The sequence below is a fragment of the Zootermopsis nevadensis genome, unplaced genomic scaffold, assembly GCF_977971745.1.
Source record: "Zootermopsis nevadensis isolate Lab colony 2312 unplaced genomic scaffold, Znev_1.0 Znev_ptg000009l, whole genome shotgun sequence".
Lineage (NCBI taxonomy): Eukaryota > Metazoa > Arthropoda > Insecta > Blattodea > Termopsidae > Zootermopsis > Zootermopsis nevadensis.
Window position 1 is genome coordinate 7,814,610 of NW_028259141.1, and position 27,495 is coordinate 7,842,104.

The 27,495-nt window shown below is 36.9% G+C and overlaps 1 protein-coding gene across 4 annotated transcripts in view; it reads right to left on the reverse strand.

The window, feature by feature from the left end:
• Window positions 1-27,495, reverse strand: part of mmd (disintegrin and metalloproteinase domain-containing protein mind-meld) — a 587,218-nt gene that overhangs the window by 223,077 nt on the left and 336,646 nt on the right. For all 4 annotated transcript variants that reach the window (XM_087345919.1, XM_087345918.1, XM_087345916.1 and 1 more), the window contains exon 2: window positions 12,344-12,394. In XM_087345919.1, the coding sequence (XP_087202045.1) occupies window positions 12,344-12,394 (51 nt within the window). The remainder of the gene's footprint in view (window positions 1-12,343; window positions 12,395-27,495) is intronic.

Sequence of the window (27,495 nt, forward strand, 5' to 3'; positions counted from 1 at the left end):
CACTGTTAATTACATAAGATATATTAAACCGTCTGAATCCGAACTACATCTTGATAATATTTAAGAATTCAGTTGCACACCGCAAAGAAAACACACAACCTTCGCCACTATAAAAATCAGCTGGTTAGTGCTGTTTAAGGAATTAATCACTGTTTACACTTAGAATCATACAAAACCCGTCAATAAAAATGCAGAGTTACGAGTTCTAGACTCACGGCCTTTGAAATAAATGATCGATCCGCACTGTGTTTCTATTAAGTACCAGTGCACTACATTACATACATCATCAGCTAACCGTTGCACAAATTTATTGATATATCTCTGTATATAATTATCGCTATTACACAATTTGCCTGAAGTTATTTCAACGTTTCGCACTCTCTCCATGTTTGTAACTCTTAGCAATTGTTAAAAAGTTTTTATCCCAATTTCGTAAGTATATCCATCTCGTGTATCTCTGCATTTAACTTTACATATCTAACTTCAGAGCTTTATTAGTTATCGCCACGATACTGGAAGCTAATTATAGAGACAGATTTCAAGCGACCGCCTTGTTTTCATTTTACATTCTACAAGAAACGCTACATATTTTGAGACATGTATTACCACAAAAGTGTTAAGATCATCTGATATAATCACTTCCTACTCACAATTTATGACGGCTGCCATGTTGTCATCATTACCATTAGGGTTATTAAAAAGTACGAAGTTTGCGTGCTTTGATTTTTACAACACTCTTGATTCAAAGTTACTTGGGCGAACATATGGCAACATAACAGACTTTCATTTAACGTAAAACAAGTAGTCTAAAATACATTTTAATCTGCGAGTAGCATTGTGAGTAAATCAGTAGGTAAAGATGACAAACTAATGTAAAATTTGAAGTTAAATTTGAAAATTTCTTATTTATTCATTCGCCGGCCCTATGACAAGTAAATAAGTTACTGTATATGCCTTTGAACTAGATAGAAATACAATCATCAATGGGTAGAAAGTAAGGACTTGTAAGAAAACGATCACAGAATACATTTAAACGTAACTGATCATCTTGGCATCTGTCCAGAGAGGCTGCAAGAACCATGAAGAACTGGTAACTGCTACTAATTTAACCCAGATTGAAGCCCGTGTCCCTCTCGAATACATTATCGCTGGAACACCTTCTCTGTGTTACTCTGTGAAGCTTCTGACACATATTTAACATGGATATGACAATAATCAAATCGAGGCTATAATAAAATTCATAAAACGAGACGGTGATTTGATGTCATCAACGCCCATCATAATATAACTTGTATTCTTTTTAAATACTCTTATAATCTGTAGTGTTTTTTCGACGAAGACAATTAATTACCCGAGCCACGTATACAGCAAAATCACCAGAAATCCTAAAATACCACATTAAACTTTTATTATTACACGCCCTTCGTGAAAGAAACAGGGAAAATGTAACTGAGTGGTCAATAACAATCACATTGAAACATTAACAAGGAATAAAAATACATAAATAATAAATTTGTGACAACCACAAATATTTTGTTGATACACTTTTCCATGTACCACAAACAAGAGTTTGCACAGCATTCTGGATGATGAAGACGAATGACTGCTTTCTCCACGTGACATTCGTTTCCGATTTTTCTAGAGATTCTCTTCCTCTCCCTTCTTCACCCACTACTGCTCCAACGTACACCCCCTTCCTCTCAATCCCCTTGATAGATTTCGCCCGTCTCTACCGCTGAAGCCCGATTTTTGTGCGCCTTTGGATAGAAGAAATTCCCCTCCCTTACAAGCTTTAACGTGTCACATGGCCGTGTACGCGAAGGACGTAAACGATGCTGATTAACACCTCATCATTACCAAGAGTAAAACGCATACCCCACTGTGAAGCACCAACGCCGTGTATAAATGCCCTTTATACTACTCTTGCAGACAGGAACAGCTGCTGACAAAGCTTATCAACAGCAGATGCATTGATTACACAGCCTTTTACTTTGTCTACAGTCGAAGTAGCTCAGCAGTATAGTAACTATGTTACGGCCTGGACAGCCGGGGTTCGATTCAGGGCTGAGTAAGACCTTTTTCTCTCCGCCATGAAATATAGACCGGCTCTTGGTCTTTCATTTCAACGGGTACCAGGATCTCTTTCGATGGCGGTGAAGAGGTCCTAGTGCCATGTTCAGTAATCACCTTCACCTAGTGCCGAGATTAAAAATACCTCGCCCTACGTCTTCACAGCGTGGTTTTAGCACTACGAATTAATTTATTCATTTTACCGGTATTCCAGTTGAAATATGAATAACGCAGCAGCCGTACAGATTACAAGTTATAACACTTAGTGACATATAGACCTGCTCACATTTTTATGATATGAGTCGTTTGTGAAATAACAGAAATTTTATAAAATCTAAATATTGTTTGTTATAAGTGTCGCAAATATTAACTCTGAAATTATCTTATATGCCGGAAAATAAACTGCTTTAGAAGGATCTGACCTACCCTTAGATAAATGTATGAAACAGTAAATATTATTAAAATAAAATAATTTAAAACCAGAAGACAGCCATCTTCAGACTCACCGCCGTGAAAACCTCACATCCTACAAACCAAAATCGGCAACAAAATAACTATTTGTGAGCAACGACTTAGAATGTACCAAAATACATATGCAAGCCAATATGGAAATAAGAGTAATTTAAATAATAAGAACATTATAATTCCTTGGCTATACTGACACTCCTCTATGGTAGTGACAGCTGGGCAATGAAAGGAGTTCAACTGCTGATGAAGCAAATTTCACGTATTTCGATTATGTAACTTTGAGTAACCGCCTGGATTTAACCACATTTTGACTTAATTAAGAAACACCAGCAATAAATTATAAAACAGCGCGTTCATGAATTAACGATAACCGATATCAACATTATATACGCAATCACAGACCTAATTCTACGGAAATCGATGTCAGTGAATAACATTTTTGGGACACCTGACGTGGAACTATGCTCGTATTTCTTTTCAAGTTTCCAAATTGTTTTATTTAGTTTAGAAGAATATTATACTGAATGACAGGACTTCAATCATTACAGTCGGCTTCAATCACGTGTCTTAAAACATATTTAATGAATCCTGGATCTCGTTTAAGTGAAGCTCAATACATTTTCTAACAGATTTTACGTAGCACGTAGATGCCCAGATAAAAATAATTAGTAAGGAATAAACCTCATATCAGATATTTCTATAAATTACAGATAAATACGTGCTTTTTGGTCTTCTCGGACGTGAGTCGTTGTAGTATCTACCCTGAAGATGGAAGTGATGAGTTATTCCGAACCGTCGGCTAACCACCTAGTGGCGTCAAAATCGAGAAGACCACATCCTAAATTGTTACCGCCAAGAGAATACAAGACGCTGCGTAGACTACCAAGTCCTCCTTCCACCATTTGATAAGTAGCTGCTTCTCAAACCAAAAGATCTCTCTTGTTAGCCCCTCCGTGCCTTCCCTCTTAGGCTACCGGTGGACGACACCTTCGTTTTGTATGCATTACACTCAGTCCCTTCGGAGTGGAGTAACATCAATCACGCTGTCTGGGGGATTCACCCAATAGGACAGAGCGCAATATATTTCATTCATAAAAAAGAAAAGTTGCCTTCAGTCAGGAGACAATCAAGTAAACTATGAGGGTCAGAGTTCACTGGGGACAGATTCGCGGGTTTAAGAGTGTGTCATGAGTTCGAACATGGAATTCACAAAACTCTATGCCACCCAGGTCTTTTTATACGTAGAATAAAGTTAATGTTGACACGATATGATATCGAAATAATGTCCATCACTGAATCCTATGGGATGTGATAATTAATAATATTTACATGTTCACAGATTCCAGTAGGGCAGACCTTTACAAACGTTTTAGAATCAGAAATATTTTCTATTGTTTTGTGTCTAGAGACACGGTTTGTAATGTACTCCAATTTAGTTTCCAACTGAACACTGTTTTCTTTTCCATCTCTTACTTTGCATTATCCAAACCCCAAGCCATCATAACAAATGGTTTCATTTTACCAGGGAAGGAATGGCGCCAACAAGCTATTAGGAGTAAGTAATACTAACAGTTTGCTTCAGCAGAGCGATTCTAATCTGAAGAAACAAAACCTTTGCTGCCACACATCGATTTAGACTTGGTTTCGGAAAGCATTGCAACGCAACATCTCTGTCCTTACCTCATTAACTTTAATGCAAATGGCACCACCCACGCCTTCTAATCGCGTTATAAGGCGATGAAGCTCTCTGAGTGACCGACCGACCGACATGCAAACTCAGATTCCAGCAAAGGCACAAACATCCGACAACTTCATGATACTGAATTGTAGTATAATGAAATGTTATTTGGACGTTACCTGTAATTAATTTAAAACGAATCCTAATTCTGATTGTCGATGTCGGTCTTCTGGGATGTACTTCTGAGTTCAGATCAGATATGCATGGCATTTAAATTATCTACTTCCTTTCACAGGACAGAAAAAGTGTCGTATACAAAATTACACTTACTTCTAAGACATCCAATATTCTCGGCATTCACTAGAAATCCATGGATGAGAACCAGCTCATCGCAAAATCACTGCCAATATAAGGTAAAGCGCAAGACAATTCCAGCATGCTAGCGGTATTAACTTTATTAATTTCTTTACGGTTTATTTAACGACGCTGTCAATATTTCAGACCATTTTCTAATGGTTGTTGTTGTTGTTGTTGTTGTTGTTGTTTCTTGGCTCTACAATCCAGTTGTGGGTTTTCGCAGCCTCCTTTTCGGAGGTTTCTTGGTCTATGGAGAGTGCATTTGCGAGTGGCGAGTGACCAGCCCACTGACTTATTTTCTAATGGTAAAATGATTACATAATAATAGTTTATAAAGGACAATAAAGGAAGGTGTCGCGTAGTGCACTAATTCCAAGATCTATCCCGGCGTCTGCTTCGAGAAACTGAGTGAAACCTCCAATAAACTTTATAAGGATAACCGGTCTGCTCACCAAGTTTTGAAGCCAGGACGCCCCGAACACAAAGCTAATCAAACACTCTGTCGCGACATTCAGCGAGCAGCTTAGAGAATCTTCTTAACTTAATGTACAGTTTTTATTAATTTATTAGAGCCAGATATAATCACGTAATAGTGCTCATTTACTTAAATTAAGACAATCATTTTGCCTTTCACTTGAACAAGTTTAAAATGATTTCCTGTCGTGCAGACACTGATTTAAAGCTACTCGTGTTAAAGTCTGGCAGCACATTAAAATCCTGTTCACTTAAATTCATCTGATAACTGAAAATATTCCCTTGGCACCAGTTTAAATTTACTTTACAACTCATATCTAGTTCATTTAGTTTTACATCAGGAAGGACTTCAGGTTAGCTTAAGGTTACACTGTTTGTAAGTATGTGTGAGATCTCTTAATAAAATATAAATGTTCTCTTTCATGTCAACATGAAAAAAGGAAAGCAGTTCACATGCTAGGTAGATGACATCGATTGGGAGCATAAATAGTATACATGGCACTGTCTTCTCCCTTGCTTCAGACACAACACTTTATTCCTAACAGCATAAAAGCAATATACCACAAGTGAGCGGATGAGTGAAATAAATACAGCGAAACGTAACCTAACGTAACCGACCGTAAGGCACACTGACCTAACCCAAAAAAAAGGGTGACAGAGACTTTAAATTTGTGTTAGTTTCTCTATATTCTTCTCTTTTTTTTACAACTGAAAAAAAAATATTTGGAACAGAATCAAGTACTTCTCTCTTTCAACACTTACAAGATATGCCTTGTTTGTCAGAACAGCGCAATATTCCCTCTAGAATTTCATAGCAGCAACGAAGCAAAATATAATCCGCCTAAATGTCTGTATAGGGACTTAAACCACATGTCAGATCCTTTCAGCAGCCATGGTCAGTTGTGGCTATGCTTCTCTTAAGCATTTGCCCACTAATCTGAACGTACGAGCGACTAATTAGATGACGGGGGTACCAAATCGTGTCGTTTCTTTACCCATCGAATCCTCCATTTACGTAAACAAGAATTTAAAACGTTATAGTGCAATGGTGACTGTATATAGCCCACAACCTGCTTTGACATCCGTAACTCGGATTATCTAATTGTGGACTTCTTTTTGTTTTCAGAACAAACAGAAACGCTTTCCTGATCATTAAAATAATAAAATATAAATGAGACTTTGGACTACATTCAAATGGTTAACATAAGGGACAAGTGAATTAGAAAGACATCCATAATATAGTCACGATCTCCCAGCAAAGATAAATTCACGAGCATTAAAAATTTCTTTCATAAAATGAATAAGTGAACACGTTCGCCATCTTTCTCTGCTTCTATACTATATATATATGGACACGACCTACTAATATTCACTTTGATGTGTTATATGTCACATCACCAGCATCTGACACTTAAAAAGGGTTAATAATTTGTCTTGAAAAGTTGGAGTGAACATCAGAAGAATAAAGCTTCATTAAGGAACAAAGGGAGAAAAGTGGGAACTGAACTTTGTGTTAGTGTAGTGGTTCTGATTACTAAGTGAAAATAAAAATCGATAGTCAGCGCCACTCTTTTAACCCACATTCGGCGAAGAAAAGTGGATGTGCTGATGTTGCCAATATCCACTGCGGTAACTAAAGTGAAGGACAAGGATGGTGTTACTTTGTCTGGGGTTCGTTTTTCCGAAAAGATGCAACCAAAACGAACCGCGATATTTGTTTGCGTTAATTCAGAGAAGGGGGGGGGGGGCAAAGTTTATTCTGCCACAAAAGTAAAATGAGCTTGTCAAGAATTAAACAGTTCTGATAAATGCTACAATTACGATTTCCTGTCTCATCCTTATCACGCCGCATATTATGAAGACGGAGCTACGACATTATTTTTCTGTTTTGGTCGTTCTTAGATTACGGGTTAGCAGCCATTAATATTTCGGATTTACCAATCTCATATATTGATGACAAAACCCGAATGCAAGTCACTTCCCTCTTAAAATGGCGGTTAACATTTTTTATAAAAAACGTGAATTCAGCAAATCTGAAGCGAGTTGACGTCAATAGGCCTATCACACACGCGTATATATAACACAAGCGTCAAAATGCAACGTCCAAGGACCTCCATAATTTTATCCTCGCCATCAAGTATCCTAAGGTTAATGAAATCACGAAATGCAACACACATGGAAGAGATGACAAATGAGAATACAACTTAAGTTATTCTGACTTAAGACTCGGCTCCTATATATACACAGTATTGCACATATATCGTACTGTTTCCATAAAAGAAGGAATATTTTTATAAGCTTCTTAACGAAGAATCTGGTCTACGGAGTTAAAACTAGCCACGTTTAAAACCTGGCCATACTTTACTCGCAGAAAACGCTTTAATTCCTGCTTAAAGCTAGGGACTTTAACACACTGTGGAGCGAGGGAAGACAATTAATGCAGATATCAAGTCAAAATCATGAAACACACTGAAAATGCGGAAATACGTGTTTATATATCTGATGATAGACCATACAACATTTGAATGAGTATTACGTAAGTCATAAAATATCATAATACGCTTTATGGTACTTTATACATCAACATTTTAATCTAACAACGCTTTACACAATTCTGCAGACAGGAATCCTCCATGACTTATGCAAAGTAAGATGGAGTACTGTCTGTGTCTGTGTGTGTGCGAGTGCGCATGCATATATGTATGAATCAAACACGCCCTTCATGAACTATTTATTGAGATCGATAAACTAGCAGTTTACTGCAATAATAAACTTATATTTGCAGCAAACATTGAAAACGTAAAAAATAGGAAAGAAAAGAAACTCGGAAGGCGGATGTAAGAAGCTTTGCGAGCGTGAAGAGTGGAGAATACCCATAACTGACGAAGGCTTTGTTCGACGGGACAGGATCTGGTTTGAAGTGGGAGCACAAGAAGATATGACGCAAGAGAGGAACGTTGAAATTCAGTTTAAATTTGAAGCAAAGAACAGGCAAACAAACATTTTAAGCGTTGTATTTTGCTTGTTCTGTTAGCCTAATTTTAAGACTCTATATCATTTACTGTGGTCATGGAGAGAGAAACAGAACATGATCAAAATGATTTCTAACTACAAATCATTAGTCGATTATTTCGGTGTTTAATAACACTGGGTCGATTTACTTTATAAAGAGTGGATCAAAGTTCTGGTGCAATATTTAAGGAGGTTGTTGAGGAGAAAATTTGGAACAGAAAAAGGTTCTCTTTCAGGTTCGCCACGATTTTCGAGTGTCGAAGTATTTACGTCCACATCGCTTTTATTAATGTGATAGATTTTTTTTTTAAATGGAAAAGATTCGTTTTGACATAACATATCAATTTATGTTATTGTTTCCAATGAAATAAACGCAGAAAGAAAATTATGCCCTTTATAGCATTCTTTAACAGTAATGTCAGAGTAAGTTTTTTGTATGCTACATGTAAAGCTAATATTCTAACAGAATAACATGTTATAAGATAAACTAACAGAATGGGAATCTGACATGAAAAATAAACAAGTTAGGGCATTCACGTAAAAAATTAATACTCGTCACAAAAGAAACAACTGAAAATGGAAGATAAACAGACAACAGGTTATTAGTAAAATTTATCTTCAAGTAACCAATTCTATAATGACTGAACAATGGTAAACATAATTAGTTATCATTATAGTCTTAATAATTCTTAATGTACATAATTAATCATGTAATAACTTTCTGTGGATTCCACAAAACCGTGTTTGTTTAATAGAGCACTTCAACATCAAATTAAACATGTGATTTATAAATGACTAATGATGTTCTTGAAATTAAAGAATGCTGAATGGAGTCACAGAATAAATCTCGCGTGGTCTGCAAAGACGTTTTCCCTCAACTCTGCTAACACGTGTCTCAGACATCAGATCTTCCACGAACAATATATGCCAGATTTTCCGCAGTACATACGTCTACCAGTCATAACATCGTCCTAACATTCCGCGCATACAAGCCACAAGAGGCAGGAGAAACAGAGTGAAGAAATATGCACGTAAAACTAGCGCTTAAATATCTTCAGTGTGATGAACGAGAGGAGTGGAAGAATGCAATGACATGAAGGAATGTCCGAGAGTCTAGCGTCTGTAAGGATTAAGAACAAATATGTCTTAAAAATGAAACGGAAATCCTTATTAGGCAAACTTACAGACACAACCTGTTTGTTACTGATTACTGTTTACAATAGCCATAATCACAACTACTGAACACAGAGGTGGCGATTATAAAAATTATTTTTCCACTAGAAAATTACTTTTAAAAAAAAGATGGAAAAATTTAAATTAGTAAACACAATTATGAATACATTCCCATAAGACTCAAAATCCCTTAAGATTATTACCAAAGCAAGTTATAACAATTCTTCAGATTTTGACAGATGCAATTCAATGCGAAACTTCGAATTTCAGGGTTGAACCGCGTGTAATGATGAGAATTTAAAGTTTCGACCAGCACTGCACTTGTCATCTGCAATGTTGGTCGAAACGTTGGACAACCATCAACATTCTATGCAGCTCAGCACCGAATGCCGAAGTTCCACAGTACACATACTCACAAATATTACCCCATAAAGCCCAAAATCCCTTAACAGCATTTCCATGGCAACGGTTACAACACATACAGCGCAAACAGTGATTTTAAAAAACCCATCAGCAACTAATACTTGCCTATTATGTACAAACACGCATGCTACATAACTATTAAGACTGAAACTCATTCTTTGGACCATCAGAACGTTTCTTAAACTATGCCGTTCCCCCACTACTCCACATTTTTCGAGTTTCGCCGACAATATGTAAGGTTCTTACTGACAAAACAAAGACTTCGCTGATATTGAAAAAAATATATTATTAATGGCGACGATAAAAACGGGCACCATTATTTGGTTCTTTAATTTCGAAGTTCCTGAAATATGTGTTCTAATTACATACGTATAAATTCACATATAATTTAATTAATCACGACCATCCGGAAAACTTTTAAATTATGTAATGGGAGTACAGATAGAGAGAACTTTAACGGATTCGTCAGATTTCTTCGTTTCTAGTAAAATAAACTGCGTTTTTGTACAAATAATAATATGACTAGCAACTGCCAAGCTTTTTTATTGAATTCGTATCACATAGTAAACAGACTAAGGATACTGAAAGATAGTTGCAGCCCTGCGCTAGCCCGCCGAGTGCATATTTCAGAATACAGATAGTCGGCCTATACTTACGTTCTTCAGGGGTCATAAATGTTACATTATCAGAATCTGCTACACGGCTGACATGCAAAGTTTAGATTGTGGTCTTCGGGTTCTTGAGCCGTGACTGTATATCAGCGATTCAGAAGAATGTGTCTTCAATTCCATTCTTTGAATGTGCATACTATATGATTACAGCGTTTAAAGGCTGATTTTACGACATTTCTCAGACTCTAAAGGCCTAGTACCCCCGAAAAAAAGAAAACCTGGTGGATCGCCGCGGTATTGTCGGTTTCCAGAAAGTAGGAACACCATCACAGCGCCTTTGCCCCCAAAACGAAAAAAAAAAACCGATTTAATTCAACCCGCTGAGAAACCAGTACAAGATATGACAGGATCGCGTAAATATGTCAAGGGCCACGTGTAGATTTCTCACTTACACTCTACATGAAAATCAAAGACTAGACACTAATGTGATTAATGACTTTCATCGACAGACAACAATTTATTCAGTTACGAAGTTCTTGTATAAGAAAAACACACAAAGAATAGACGTATCCAAAGTAATATCAAAATTTAATAACATGAAATGGAATCCAGTGATTGATATGAGAATCTGCCATTATCAAACACTATAATCAATTACTATAAATGATTTATGAACAGCGCTATTACAGATCGAAGCCTATCGTGCTACTTGCTAAACTTTCGCTTAGTTGACATACAAGGCCAATGACTTCGGTGCTTGGAGTCTATAGATTGAGACTAGCCCTCTCTAGTGGAATAATTAAAATAGGTGAGCCCCTCCCCATATTTGACACCCGAGCACGAAAATAGATCCACCCTTAAAAGCGTCGTGATATGACGACTGTAATTACAGGACAAAGAAATTGGCATATGAAATTAGATTTCCGATAACAATTCTGGCGATTCTATATGATTCTTTCTCCATTTTTGGAAGAAACTGTTGCCGCCAAAAAATTCTTTTTACGATTTGAGGTTTCACGACTTCATGTTAAGGGGTATTAGACCCAAACACGCACACACAATCAGAACATATATTCATGAAACAGTCGTTCAAAATTCACTGACTCAGAATTCGTCAAGCTATTTTTGAACAACAAGGGATTTAAAAGATATAATTACACTCACATACCAACTTCACGGTGTTCGGAAAGTTTACAACAACACATGCCATTAACAAAAACTATAAATGAATGTTCACAGACACGGACATGCAAATAGTTATATGACCTGATAAAATATTTAGCGAAGTATAAAATTGGATTGAACAGAAACGTAAAAATATATTACTGTAAATAGAACATCCAAATAAAAACTGTCTAAAATATCATTGAAAATTAATATGAATATAATTAGTTAACTGGAGTTGGCGAACATGACTATTTTTAACTAATATTGTATTTGGTAATACTGCCGCACAAGGAACAGAATGGAACGTTAAGAGCAAACCAATTTATTAAAAATATTAAACTGATTTAGAAGGGAAGTCACTAACACCGACTTGAAATGTATTTGTTTTGTCATCTTCATTTACTTGTATTAATAAACGTAAAGTAAGTAAAGTTTGTCCCATGTAGGCGCTTGGGGTGAGAGGAGGTATAGCTCCTCCCTTTCTTGACCTTGGCACTAGATGGGGGTGAGTGGTTAGCATGAAGCCCCGGCCGGCTTTACCCCCGGGAAAGGACCCCGGTACCCATTGTAGAGGAGGCTGGGTGGGCCCCAGAGCCGGTCTGGACGCAGAGGCCAGAGGAAAAATCCTCTGTCCCCGTCGGAGATCGAACCCCGGTCGTCCAGCCCGTAGCTAGTCACTATACTGACCGAGCTATCCCGGCTCATATTAATAAACGTAGACAGTACTAAATGTTGAAAAGATAAGTACAAATGAATGCGCGATACTGAATACGGTATGTTGGAAGATATTTTATATAAATCTCAAACGATATTTTGATTTAAATACAATAAAGTCAATAGGAAACTGCAAATTTTTAAATCTGTAACATAAAATACTATATAATACACATAGAATTTCTGCTAAACTCACCGACTGGGCTCTCCTCATTCCAGAACGAATCATCCAAAGTGTAGTCTGCCTCTGGAAAGGACAGGCAAGAAGAAAGAGGGATTAGTATCTTGCAAAGGAACTATCAGAAATATTAGAAAATAATTAAAAATGAAAGGTCAGAATCCACACACAGTTTAAGGTTATTAGAAATATACACAACGTTTAAAATGACGATTAGCATAAATTATACCAGTTCTCATGCATGACTTAGCCAACACAGGATGACATATACAAGAATACATTACTACTTACGAGGATTTCATTTGCCGATTATATTTCTATGACCCTTCCCTGTGCAACAGAGAGAAATATTTCACGCAAATGCTTTAAGGAACGCAATTCACCCTATACACTAAATAATATCGTGTTCCCACAGATATAGGCCTATGTGTGCAAATTGAAGTATTCCACCCACCAAACTATTATAACAGCGCAGGTATTCTGTGGTGGTTTTGAGCGGTAATTAATACAAGTACCACACACATTTATTGAATTTCAAATGTTTCAATAATGTTGTATGATAAAGGCTATTTGTTGAGTGGATGATATTCACCTAATGAAGAAACGCACAATCCCAAATACACCAACCAGACATTACGCCTATAGCAAATACTGTCAAAGATTCTGAGCCAGATCATCTTCACAGTTCCATGTCCTTGTTATCCTCTTTACATTATTCTGCTACTGTGTTGTGCCTCTCATGTAATTTATTCACGTGACCTTTCCGAGCTAAACTTTTGTCTTCATACTTTGGGTAACCCAATGGTTACTGCGTATCCAAACAATCTAATATTTGTTTCACAGCGCTAATAGTACTAAGAGAACAGTACAAATCATAAATCTTCTTTACTGATTTAGTTTAGTACCTGATCTTATTTGTATCTAAATATTTTCCTCAGTACTGTTGTGAAAAACATTAATATTTATTAAAAGGATATACATGTAAAGTATCAGTTTCCTCTACAAAATATTCTGTTTTCGTTGCTCGTTTAAAACAAACATTTTCTGATTTATTAAAATTTTGTCACGAATATAATTCATATTAGGGCAATAAATTATGTTGCTGCCGTTTCAAGGTATGAATCTGTAGCACTTTGAAGAATTTCCGTATATTTTGAACACTCTGCATCGGCACAAACACAGTTCAGTCGACACTTACTCACATGCCAAAGATTAAGTTGCTAACCACAAAGCAGAATAGCTCTATTTGAGAACCAAATAAGCGTACAACTAATCAAAAACATTCCTCACCATAAACCCCATTACATTTTTACAGTGTTCACAAGGAAAGTCGCTGGCCAGATGAATCCATTCCGCATTCTCACAGCCTAGCTTTTTTAAGATGCATTTTAATATTGTCCCAACCACACGTACTTGTGGCAAGTGATCATTTCCCTCAAAGATTTCACGACAACATTTCTATAAATTTCTCTTCTCTATTCACCTGCCTCATTTACGTCTTCATTAATTTAACATCCTCATAATACTTGGTGACAAATACAAATCATTATGAGATTTTTTCCAGCCTCCTGTTATTTCCCCTTTTGTGGGCCCAAATTATTCTGGTCGGTGCCCAATTCTCTAATATCCTCAGTCCATATCCTTCCTTCATAAAGAGAGAGACTAAGTTTCACAGCCACACAGAACAGCAGATAAAATTTCCTTTGTACATCGTACATTTACCTATGCGTTTTTAGGAACGAGATGGAGAAACAAAAACGCCACTGACTTAGGTAAAAGAAACTCTTACTGTGAAATTACGTGACTTTCAACACGTGCCACACTATTAAAATAACATTAGCAAAGAAAGAACAGAGATCGTTAAGGCATTTTATGAAGTAATGCGCCATATTTTGTACAATACTATTCTTTAAATAACGAAAAGTTTGTGGAGCAGTAGAAATATGTTCTTAGGGTCTTTCTCTGGTTCTTCGAGGTTAAATAAAACTATATGAGAAGTAGCGTTCAGGTTATTTGCCCCTTTACAGTTCGATGTGAAATAGAATTACCAGCTGCATTAACAATAAATAACAACGTCTTTTGCCCACAGACAGAGAGTGTATTTATGGATTTCGTATGATTCTCTTTTTATATTTTCCTAAACAACACGAAGCAAAACTGAATTTTTAAATAAAATTTAAATGATCTTCGGATTAAAAGTGATAATCCATACGGTAAAAATACTTAATTTTCAATTCGATTTCAACACTTAAGAAAATTCCTCAAACGGCGTTGGAAATACAACCAACCAAAGCCGGTATAGTGGAGGTAAGGATAAATTCTGAACATAAAGATGGAGTCGGCGCAACCTAAAAAAAATATCCATGAACGCGATTATTATAATCTCGTTACTTGCAACCATATTTGCCATTCAATAATAGTCTAGTAGTTACGTTTCGAAAATATTATTACAAATAATAGTGAGACACCGAACAAATCACAAAAACCATCTCAATAAAGCAGAGATAGAAAAGATTATTAATGTACGACGGAGTAGTGACGAAAAGAAACTGTAAGCTGGATCACATCGAAGGCAACTTTTGTAACATTCCGTTCATTCGGAATGGGCACAGCTCCACACTCTAAACCAGCAAACCTTTTCACGTACTTTCAGGAAATGCAGCCTCTCATGTTATTACAATAACAAAACAAACAGCACATGTAACCACACACAGAGAGCATGGATTTTGCTGCTAAAAGACATCATTTTCATTCACTTTTTTTTTTTGAGCAGGTAAGCAAATACAGACACAATGCTTCCTGGTTACAGATTCGCTTTGATACTAACAGAAACCTGAAGAGCAGGACACTGGCAACACACGGAGTTTTTCATTTCTCTTTTTGTATTTTTATACGTTTTACTTCTATCCTTTCTGCAGAAAATCATCCATCCATCCATCCTTCCACCGCCTTTTCAGTTTCTTCTCAAAGCGTTATGTCATCATAGTTACAAAGGGTTAGTAAAGCCTTTTCCAAAAACATTAACGCCTCTGCAACGCGGAACGTAGAGAAGTTAATCTCCGTGGCACAGCGGGATATTGAAAAAGTACACGTTGTTCAAAAACGACTTCCAAGATTGATAAATGTTTGGACTTTCAAGATATTTTTTCCAGTTCTCTGAGTCTGACTGCGTCACTTTGTTATTTATTTTCTAGGATGCCAACTTCAGATGTTATTTTTACTTCGGCTCTGTCTCCATAATCTACAGTTCTTAAGTGTTTTCTCTTTATTTTTCCCACGTTTCACTGAACAAATAGATTTTGTCATCGAAGACGAATGAAACTGTAATAACGTCTAGATCGGTGATTTCAATTACAGTACATTAGACGACAAATTACTTAAATTAGAACGCCACTTTTAGCATAGTTTTAAAAGACATTTTAAGGTACCAAACATTAATCCAGACAAACAGCGTCGTGTAGTCTGGCAGAAATTTACCGACGACGATAGATCAACACCCTGATGATGGAGGGCGCAAGGACATCAGGAACGTCGGTAAACTTCTACAAGACTATGAACAAATATTTATCTGTAACAATGCAAATCAAAAATTTCTCATACTTAACTGTGATCGAAAAACATATCACTGGAACAGAAGTTTTCTTCTTGCTCAAGGCTTATATATAATTGGCAACATACGTACTTTAAGTTTAATAACGTAGGAGGAGAAAAATGGCTGTTTAAACGGAATTCATATTACAAAATACCAAGAGCTGTTTTCTTTTCAGAATACCTGACGACAAGTGTAATAAGCAGTAGTCAGAACCATTTACAATTTATTTCAGTAAACTTAAAATATGGATTATATCAGACCGATATGAACAACAATTAAATTCAGATGACAACTTTTATCTCCGGAGATGAAATATGCCGACAGACAGACTGGCACTGCAGCGCCATCATTACTCATTCACTTCGTGTGAAGAACGCGTAATAATGCTAAACCAGCTTCACACAAATTGTGTGTTTAAAATACCAACAGAAGAGGTGCTGAACGAAATGCAAACCTTTGTGTTTCTTCAGAAATCCGGACTAAAACAACAGCTTTTCTTGTAAAATAACCATTCGCAAAAATATATTTTTTAAAAAAGGAGACTGAACAAGTAAATTGTTTTAAATATATCTCGGTTGCTTTATCACGTATCAAAATAAAAAATCGAAATTGCATCAGAACAATGGGAGTAATAAATCGAGTGTTCAACACCGACTTTGTTCAGAAAGATACAAGGATTACAGTTTGCAAGACTTTAGAACGTTCTCTGGCAGCAAAACGTTGACTATACACAAATGAAATGAAACCAGAATCATGAAAACATAAAATTCATAAGGGAAACAGTAGTGCATACCCTGTTTACTAAAGAAGGAATTTAGATGTAACGAACTAATTAAATATGCAACATTCATAGAAAATTACAGAGGTAACTGGAAAGACCACGTTCTTCGAATGACAATCTCATTCCAAACTCTCTGTACCAACGACGTGAACAAAGATGGCTGTCTTCTGGCTTGTTGAGACATGTACTACGGCAGAAGTTCACATCACTAATGTTCTAGGAACCTCTGAAACGTCGGTAATCTTCTACAAAACCCTCCGGCTAGGCTAGGAATGTCAGATATTCAAAAAATGCATCTAGTCCAAACGGCTCAATAGAAATTTAACCGAGTGGTTAGTAATTCTGCTTCATATTCGAGGTCCCTACTTCTAATCTCGGCCGGCATAGTGGCTATCCTGTCGGAGGTTTCATGTGGGTTTCCCGAGTTTCTCCAAGCAAGTGCTCAGATGATTAGGTTAGGTTAGGTTAGGTTAGGCGCCCTTGGGTTCCTTCCGCAATCTTTCAAGCCCACTGTTCGTTAATTATTCATTCAACGCTATATGGTTTAAGTTACCGATAGCGTTTTGTTTTAAATAAACCACATATAAGAAAAAGTTGCTGCATCTTTATCGGTCCAAGAATCGACTGGAAAACTTTGACATGACAGTTGTGTCAGAACAAACATGTGAATCAAAGACATTGCCAATGTTGATGCAACTACATTTACATACCAGGAATGTCATTTCAGTTTTCAGTGCTGCCTGTTGAGAGACAAGTGAAAAAGCTATTTCCGGATTAATGTGTCAAAGCAAATAACGTTCACAAATATGGAAGAAATATGGAGACAAAATCCGAAACACGAATCATCCATACCTCCACATAACCAGACAGAAGACTGCAGTAAATATAGCCCTAAAACGAGTAAAATTGCACATTAAAACACTTTACTAACTGGTACACTGACTCCTGTCGGCTACGATTCTTAATGGAACTGCGAGACAATCTTTATGCTGTTGTGACTGTAAATGAAGTTAAACTATGCAGAATGTTAGACGAGACTGCGTTCAGACGGGACGTGAGTCCCATCATCTGTAAACAGAAACGTATTCTAGACAATTTTAATGCAGTTGACACCTTCAGATCATACGTAGCAAATAAACTTACCACTGTACCGCCATGCTTAGTAACATTCGAAATTTTAGTCCACCTTTCACTATGTTACGCTAGATTCTTTAATGGCGTTTGTGCCTATAATTATGATGATATATTAGTTAGATTAAATTTCTTATCGTTACATTTAAGGAGGAGGCTTTTGGATGCTCTTTTCCTCGTTAATGTTTTTAAAGGCAAAATTAGTTGCTCATCTGTTTTTGATACAGTTAGTCTCTGCATACCTACTAGGTCTATCAGAGACTATTCTACCTTTACTGTACAACGTAATTTCAAGGCCAGTCCCTCTGCCAGATGTGTTTCTGATGCCAATGCAGTCTGTAGGAGCATCGACATCTTTAACAAAGATCGTGTTTTGCTTACTGAGGTCAGTCAGCTTTTTAAACAATAATTATGGTTTTTTATTGTTTCCTTAGTATGACATTTTATTGTGTATGTTGTTTGTCCAAAATTAAACTGTTTTTAGTATAATTATTATTTTACTTATCTATAATATTTAGTTTTTTACTTATGAGTTATTTTGCAATAAATCAATATTGTACAGTTATGTTTTCAGTTCTTTGTTTGTTTGCTTTTGTATTGTAATGTCTGTATTGTTGTTAGTGCTTGTCTGTTATTGGCCTTTTTGGCTGTTGTCAAGCACTTTAATAAATGAATTGAATTGAATTATATTGGCGATAAAGGCCTGGAATGATTTGTTTGGAATCGCATACCTTACATCTTCCTTCATTCTTCCCATACTATTATATCTGCATCCGTTCATCTCGTATTCCTTCCCTTAAATTTTGGAACGTTTCCATCACTCACATTTGAGCACACTTAAAGATGGCTAATATCAGCAGCACTTGTAAAACAGAACATTCTGCCATCGAACGTCATTACTAGGAACCATTAGTCCTCTTTAATGACAAACATGAATCAATGCAAGAAAATCAAACTTGGTTTTATGAGATTGGCACACGGTCTAGAACTTAGAATGGTTTGATAAGAAAAAAGAAGAAGAATAAGAAGGCCAAGAAGACACGTTCTCCCGTTTTCTTTCATTATGTAGGTTCAGGATTATGGGTTATTGGTTCTATGTAAAGAGCTGAAAAGGAGAACGAGGTAGAAGCCACATTCGACGATGTTATCGACCTGGCTTATTGTGACTGATGGGCTAATATTACCTACCGTACGTGTTCTGCCTGCGGCTTGGCCCTCAGGTTCCAAACTGCATACTCTGATTCATTTATCGATAGCAAATACATCGATATTTAAAACAAAAATTATAAGTACTTGTTTCAGTTAAAATATTCTAAAGTAATCAGATCCCACGGTCAAGTTACTTACTACTCCTGTTCATACTTGATACCGATTCCTTCCATATCCTTTCCAACTGATTATTAATCTATATCATATCTCTCGACGGTATACAGTCTTACCTACTGACGACGTAGTTAAATAAACTACAAATTAAATCGAAACAGATGAACTGATATTCTAGAAGTGCTTGCAGCATCGCAAGTTTCACACACAATAAAATGCATATTTATCTCATTATCTAGAACAGTGGTATTCAACCTGGGGTACGCGTACCTCCGGGGGTACGCGAAGACATTTTTGGGTGTACGTGAAATTTAAAATATATATATTATTTTATGATAAAAACTGAATAATCAGTAATGTAATTTATTTAATTTATTTTAGATGTAGATTATATACTATGTATATCTTGAATTATACACCAACAACTTTGGGGGTACAAAGTTGAAGAGAAATTATATCTGGGGGTACGCGAAGACATTTTTGGGTGTACGTGAAATTTAAAATATATATATTATTTTATGATAAACACTGAATAATCAGTAATGTACTTTATTTAATTTATTTTAGATGTAGATTATATACTATGTATAACTTGAATTATACTCCAACAACTTTGGGGGTACAAAGTTGAAGAGAAATTATATCTGGGGGTACGCGAACAAAAAATGTTGAATACCACTGATCTACAACACAGTTGGAATAACGGCTATAACACAGGAAGATCAGAACTTTTCATCACCTTCAGGACCAAAGCTAAACATAAGAAAACTATTGAAGAGGCTGTAACGTTTGAATATGGAACAGACGACGTGAAATACGTTACGAAATTTATGTATAGCCCAAGAATTCTTCGCGTTCGCCACAATCTGACCTTTGAAAGAGCGGAAGTGAGGTCAAAGTTGTCTGTCAGTGACCTCTGACCTTTGTGCCACAGTACCCGAGCCCAGGCCAGCAAAGTCTGTTTTCCCTTTACATAAAAGCAGAGTTTCGAGGAGCGAATTGCTGTTTACAGGCTGCGTATACTAGCTCTACAATGAACGGACACAGCTGTTATGATACGCGTTCAGTTGCGATGCAAGTGTGAATAGAACGGGGAAACAAAAAAATTACAGCGAATTTAAAATAATTGCTGCCATCTCGATGAAGAAGCGTAACTACGCTACAGCGCAGGATGGAGAAACACAAAAGCAAAATTTAACTTTGCGCAGGTGGCGTCGTGGAAATTAAAAGAACACGCGATTTTCCAGATGGTCCACATAAAAAAAAAATCAGTTATAGTCTCTCATTTTCTTTTTACTTGTTCTAATCACGTACATGCGTCAATATGTAGGCCTATCATGTTAAAATCATTATTTTACACATTTGCAAGACTACAGTAAAATCCACCTTTCTTGACAGAAAAATATTTCTTTTAGGTTACTGAAATCCTTGAATAAATAGCTAAATAAAATTGCACGTCTATGGTATACTAATAATGACCTAAAATGAGTTACGTCGCGGGTGCAGGTTTCTTATAACCACAATTATAGACGGCCAGTAACGTGATCACAGAATCAGTAACCGACCTGGTGAAGCTATCGGCACGTTCTGCGATTATAGGAATGTCAGCAGGGCTTCCGGGTGATCAAACACAAGTCGGGTCTCCATTTATGCAACAAATAACACACTACTCGGATTTATTTTACAAGAAGGAATCTGGCTGAAACATCACAATTTAGGTCTAACAGAAATATAAAAATTTTGACGAGTTTCTTGTAAACTTCAATTATAAATACAATTAATAACTCCGTATTTAAAATTAACTGCTTTCGAGTTTAGGCAAAATGAAATCGTGAGGGTTAAAGTATATATTCCATTATCCGCAAAAATTAATTTAAGGTGAGCTTCATGCCTTACCCACGGATAAAGAGTAGCACATACCTAGGCTGGGTCTGGAGATGTTCTAGATGCAGTGGCGACGAGAAAAAATACTAACACGCCACCAAAATTTGAAACGTTCTGCAATGTCAATATGCGGTTTTCCGCTAAGCTCTTCAGTCTGACAGTGTAAATCAAAGTGACAAAATTACAGAATAATTTCCGGCAATTTTTTTATTGTTGTGGAATTACATAAACTTTGAACTAATTATCAAAACGTAATTGTAATTAAGAATTAAGCCTTTAGTTTCCGAATATTTACTTTTCAAACTATTTCAGGGCTACATATTAATTGCAGTTTTATTGTCATACCATTCCACTTAATAATACGAGGTTACATACAAAATGAGTCGAATTATGTCACTGTGTGTTCTCTCTTTATGCAATTTAGTAGAAAATGCACAAAGCGAATTTTGTAATTCACGTCACCTATAATTAAAACAGGAATACAATTAAAAGGGGGTTTTCGCACCATCAATCAGGGAAGTTTTCACCAGGTAATAAACGAAATGTGACACATCACCACAGCTCGAGGTGGTCATTACCACAATGTGGCGATGGTTTGTATACAAACAGTGGTCTGTGCGCCGTTGTGGTAGCAGCTGGAGAGACTGGTTTGAGCTAGCGCGACGCGACATTCGACTGGCGGCCATCTTCCCTAAAGGGTTTATCCGTCCCACAAGCGAGAAGCAGCGTAGAGCAAACACCTTTATGTTGGCCTTCACTTTAATCTGATTGGATTAAGTGTGTTGACCCGGCAAAGCGTGATCACACATATTCAGACACAGACTTGAGATCATTATTTCCAAAGACTGGAGATCAAAATTACTCATTGTCTCATTAATAAATAATCGCCCTCATGCTTTCAAAAGTCTTGGCTCATTCATCGTATATAAAATTTGTGGGCTTCGTGGCGAATAAATTCTACAGTCTTCTGGGGTTCTCAGCTGCATCTATAAGGAGAAAAAAAATCGGACTTTCGGGGACGGTACCTGACCCCATCATCAGGGAGTGTCGCAATGAGTGAGAAACTGATCGTCAGAAATACATTTACATATACACCTTTCGAGATCGTTTTTTTTTCTAGGAACAAACCGGCGGCAAAGTGATGTGGGAGTTAAGTGGTCAGCGATCACACAAAATACCAAGGTAAATGCTACTTACCCTGGATGTTTCCGGAACTATAAGCGGTCACCTATTTGCAATAGACCACGCCGAGCGTGCTTTAGTGTGAAACTGATCTAATTCTTAATTAAATGTTAGTACCTAAGTTACAGTTCACAATTATCAGTGAATCACTCATTTATATTAAAGGCATTAGTATGCAGACGAATATGAATAGCCTAATTCAACAGACAATCCATATACCGCATTGTTCTCTTATTAATAAACAGGCCTATAAATAACTTGTAACTGCAGCATTAATTCATTTATTTAATGTCTCTAAAGTAAAACCCACAGCAACTGTTGTTTCTCTGCAAGTCGTGCAGCAACGCCTGAAACTCTTCGTTTAGACTTCCTGCCTCAAGAAGGTTACGGAGAAGTTGTCGCATTACCACGGCGTTAGCAGCAAAGTCTTCGTCCGAACCGGTAAAACATGGAAGTACGAGTTTAATCACGGTAAAACTTTTGATCACACGATTTAAATTATGTTCCTTTGTGCATACTCATTTTATTTTCAAACGATGCTCAAAAGCAACTGGCTGAAGGTTTCAGAATTCCAGTGTGTGTCACTATATGAAGATACGGAGTTTCAGTCTTTTTTCCAATTTCGATCCATACGTCAGAAGGTTCTCTTCCAACTCTGATAACCTGTACATATACACGCAAACTGTAACGAAGGTGTATGGGGAAATGGAGGTATAGTTTCACGCATTTACCCCGGCTCTAGATGGAGGCAAACACATTATCAGTTTCAGTCTTTGGCGACTTTAGCTCTGGAGAAAATGCCTCGGGCACACAACGGGTAGGAGGCTTGGTTCAGAACCTGTCTGGACGCGGTTGCATATGGAAAAAAGAAATCAGGAATCAAACCTGAACAGAGGCCTAAATATTTCTGGGAGGAGAAGCTGAGTAAAACAACGAAACTTGTTGATCAGGTTGACAAAATACACAGTTACAGGGTGTTATTCTGCCAGTCACAGAAGACAGTTGGATGTATATTTATTATTAATTGTTGTTCTGAAGGTTCCTTTACCCCCTGCAGGAATAGTCAATTCATCTGGTAGCCATAAAATTGTAAAAATATTCAACAGACAAATGGTCCGGTGCTTAAATCACCTCAAATGACTTAACCAATTCACTTCCACTAAAAGTATGACTCAGTGAATTTACACGTTGTGTGTGCTGACTGCACACCACAAAGCTCCTTTGTTGTCTGGCCAGTGCATTAACAAAGAGAGAACGCAAAGAACTTCTCCGCTTTATCATTAATAAATCATACTAAAAATTCTTGTTACGCAGGAGACAGCTCACCAGTTTAATTTATCCTGTTTTAGTTCAGAGATTCGCTGATGTATAGTCAATATTACAGAAACAAATCACGAGTGAGTGGTGATATAAGATAGACTTATGCAGCGTAGGGCTTTAAAATAGGAACGACTGCTCAATAAATAGAAAGACAAGCGTGAAGAATACAGTAGGCATTTCATTATGGATTTGGCATAGCAAAATCACAAAAAATTACACAATGATGAAGTTGTTTGACGTTTTTAAACATAATTAATTGTGACATGAAAGTTAACATTTTGTAATTTAACGAAATAAATTTTAAAACATTAAAAACAGCCACCTGTATTGATAAACATAAAAAAACACCCGTTATGAAAAACACTAGTTTTATACAAAAATTGTGTAGAAAATCTCGACCACGAAGAGTAGGCCTTTGACTTACTTTCACATAAAAAAATTTCTGATATTACGGACTGCTCTTTAATGAAATGCTGATAAAGCAATTCTATCACAAACAGCATTAATTCCACTAATTTAAGCACTAGAAACTTTGTCATGAAGTGAAGTTGATTGTCCAAACTGATGAAAAGATATTTTGACTGTGAAGAAAAGCCACTAATGTAACCGAACACAATGAACACACCAACACAAACAAAGTTTCTCTAATGAAATTAAACAAAAGGTAAGGAGTTCACGAAGGACACACCTAGTATCTGTACACCGACCACTTACATCTCTGCTGTCACACGTTTCAAGTTAATCAAATATCTGTGATAAGATTTAAAGTTCTCACAGTTCGATCACCTCCCTGATGACTGAGGCAGTAAATGCCTCTGAAACGTCGGACATCTTGTAGTAGACAACACTGTGCATAATTCCAGAAGACAGCCCCCTTCACAATAAAAAATTGAGATCTTTCGTTTCAATTACGATACATATACTTCCTTCTTAATGTCGTTTTTCTAGGTCCCTGGGAGAACAGGGATGCAGTCTCTAAGCATCTATTCCTGAATGGAAAATCCCCGTTTTGTGAGAGTTCCTGCGTCACGACGCTATGAGGGGCGAGAGTTACTCATCTCTACCGCTGAGCCCACAAAAGCCTCTTTGGTTTCTTTCATGGTCCAGGACGCGAGTCCCGTTCCAATGTTGCTGCTAATGGGGCTGATCCTTGGAGTAAACAGTGACATAATTAGTGGCCTCAAGAGGATTGCGTTGAGGCACAAATAGTCGGAGGTCTTCTGGTTCAAATCGTAAAGGGTGGCATTTACAAGTCGAAATATGTTTTGTAGCTCGCTTGGCACAGCGTGTTACTGCCGAATATGAAAGGCGTTGACACGATGTATAACATTAGACAGTTACGAAGTTTGAAGGAGTTAATCAACTAATACACTAATATACAAATCAGTTATTTGTAACCGCGTAACTTGGAGAATAAATCCATAATATTTGAGCTGCATGTAGTAGTTTTAATAATAAGAATGGAATATGATGTTATTAGTCTCCATATAACACGCCATTTACACGCTCATGCATTTATATTTCATTTTACACTGCTCAGCGACATGTGTTCGTTCACCTTCTGTCCCTCGACTTGTCGGAAACCGACCGGTTCCGAAACCTTACATAAAGAAGGCGCCCGATCTTCTTCAAGAACTATGGACGACACGGAGGAAAACGGGAGGCCATGTCTTCAGTCCTCACAAGCAGTCTGTAATCACGTTCTCACTGTCATAATTTTATATCCCCCTTGTATTAATTTTCAAAGTGGCATTAATTATATTGGCACACAAATAATAAATAATTGAATTGAATTGAATGATTATTTAGTGTTCTGTCTGACGACAGGTCCATTGTTCTGCCCAAAAAGAGCTCTCCAGTTTTCCCTATTATATACGGATAGGAAATTTCATGATTTAATATCAGTACTTGTCAATTTGGGATCCGCAGTGGCTGCGCGGTCTGAGGCGTGGGCCTTGTGCCGCTTGGTCGCTGGGACCGTGGGTTCGAATCCCACTCAAGCCATGGATATTGTCCTGTGTACAGGTAGAGGCCTTGCGACGGGCCGATTCCTCGTCCAAGGTGTCCTACCAAAATGTCTATAGATCGAGCCAACTGAAAGTTGGGACCCGCAGTGCTCAGGCACTTGAAGAACGGGTCGTTCCCAGTATCCAGTATTTGCCAATTTGCTTAAAACTAACATTAATACACAAAAAGAACACTGGCCATTAAGATCTCTTTCTGGAGAATTGTATACGCATTTCCTTAAACCTTAGTGGTCCAAGGGAAATGAGTTTGGGAACATGAGACAATATAATGAACCGCGCTTGATTTTATACTTTGTGAAACATCACCAAAAAAATGCTTTTATCACGCTTTGTTTCACTTCCTGAAATTTAATTCTCGTTGATGATACTCTGTAATAAGAGTAATAAAAACAAAATCTGTAATATCGATTCTGTCCATTACCCTCTATTAAATTTAGTAATATCATCAGATTCAGTGAAAGAGAGGAATGTTGTGTTAAAACAAAGTCAAACGTTTCGTTAATTGTTCCTGGAAACTGAGCCCATACTGACTGAAGGATATCAAACGCAGTGGCCAGCATGCTTTTGCATCAGGGTTAATTCTCGTTTGAATAATTAATCCACTGTACCTTGCATAGCCCGCAGCTTTACACACAAACATGTGCACAATGGCAGCAGAACTTAACGTCTGCTTTATACCACTTAAACAAGAACGTGAAACACGTCATGTTTCTGTGCAGAAATATGGTTTTTGGTTACTCAACTTTTTTTCGTTACTGAATTAAATATAAAGCAGTATATGTAACTCATTGGACACTGATAATAGTTGATCCGTAATTAATAGTACGTGTACATACTGTCCAAAATATAATATCTCTTAACTAGTTATTAACTGCAGTAGCACAAAATTCGATAATATGTTGGCATAAGACTTGTGAATATTCACAGTCATTAAAGCTGTAGCAGTACTGATAAGTACGATAGTGACAGATTCGTACTGTAATCTCCATAACCCACTCACAACTTACCATCACTGTTACATTTCTATAAAACTGTTTAAATTACAGAGAAAACATTCATGTTCGAATAAAAATCATTTCACAAAGCATAACGTGTCATTAAGGTACAAACTATTCAGCTCTCATTTAATAATCACGCGCACGGAAGATCATTTCAACCTAAATACGAGCTTATTTGAGTCTGTTTCATTAAAGTACATTAAAATTCGTCTTACGAATTGCCTCTGACGTTAACTGAGACGTTCATAATCACAGCGTCTTGTAAGAAAACAAACTGAAAAGTTGTTTGAGAGATTCTGTGAAAACAGTCAGTACAGAAATATGATTTATTTTTCTTTCATTCTGTACAAGTTCTGTAAATTCTGTGGTAACCCGAGTGTAAAGTTTCAAGTCCTGTAAGTTACTAAAGCTGCTTAAGCAACCTTGTACGCGTATATATCTTAAATATACACGGAAAGAGATACTGTCTGTATTTCAACATCTCAGTTTTCTTCCATGAGTTTCCTTAAAGAGACAAGACGTTGGCAGTGCAGCCAAGAATGCAATACAACCCTCCTTCACACTATGTATACGAGAAGGGGGTGTGTGGATGGCCCAGAAGCCAATCACCGCAGGAAAGACAAGCTTATCACATAATAAATGGAAGTTTTCATTAATTAATCAGCATGAGATTAACATCAAAGAACAAAGAACAACCATTTATTTACAAAATAATATTGCTTAGTGACAAATTTTGTAGTGTCATAATTCTCTAGATGCCTGTAACAATGGATGATTCATTACAGAAATACTATTTTTAAACCATCCACTGTCTGAGGCATACCTAATATATAAGACGTTTCGGTAGTTGACTTTACTCCCGTCTTCAAGTGACTGGTTGTCACGATACTGATGGACATCACTTTTACCCAAACTTAGTGACAGTGGTTGGG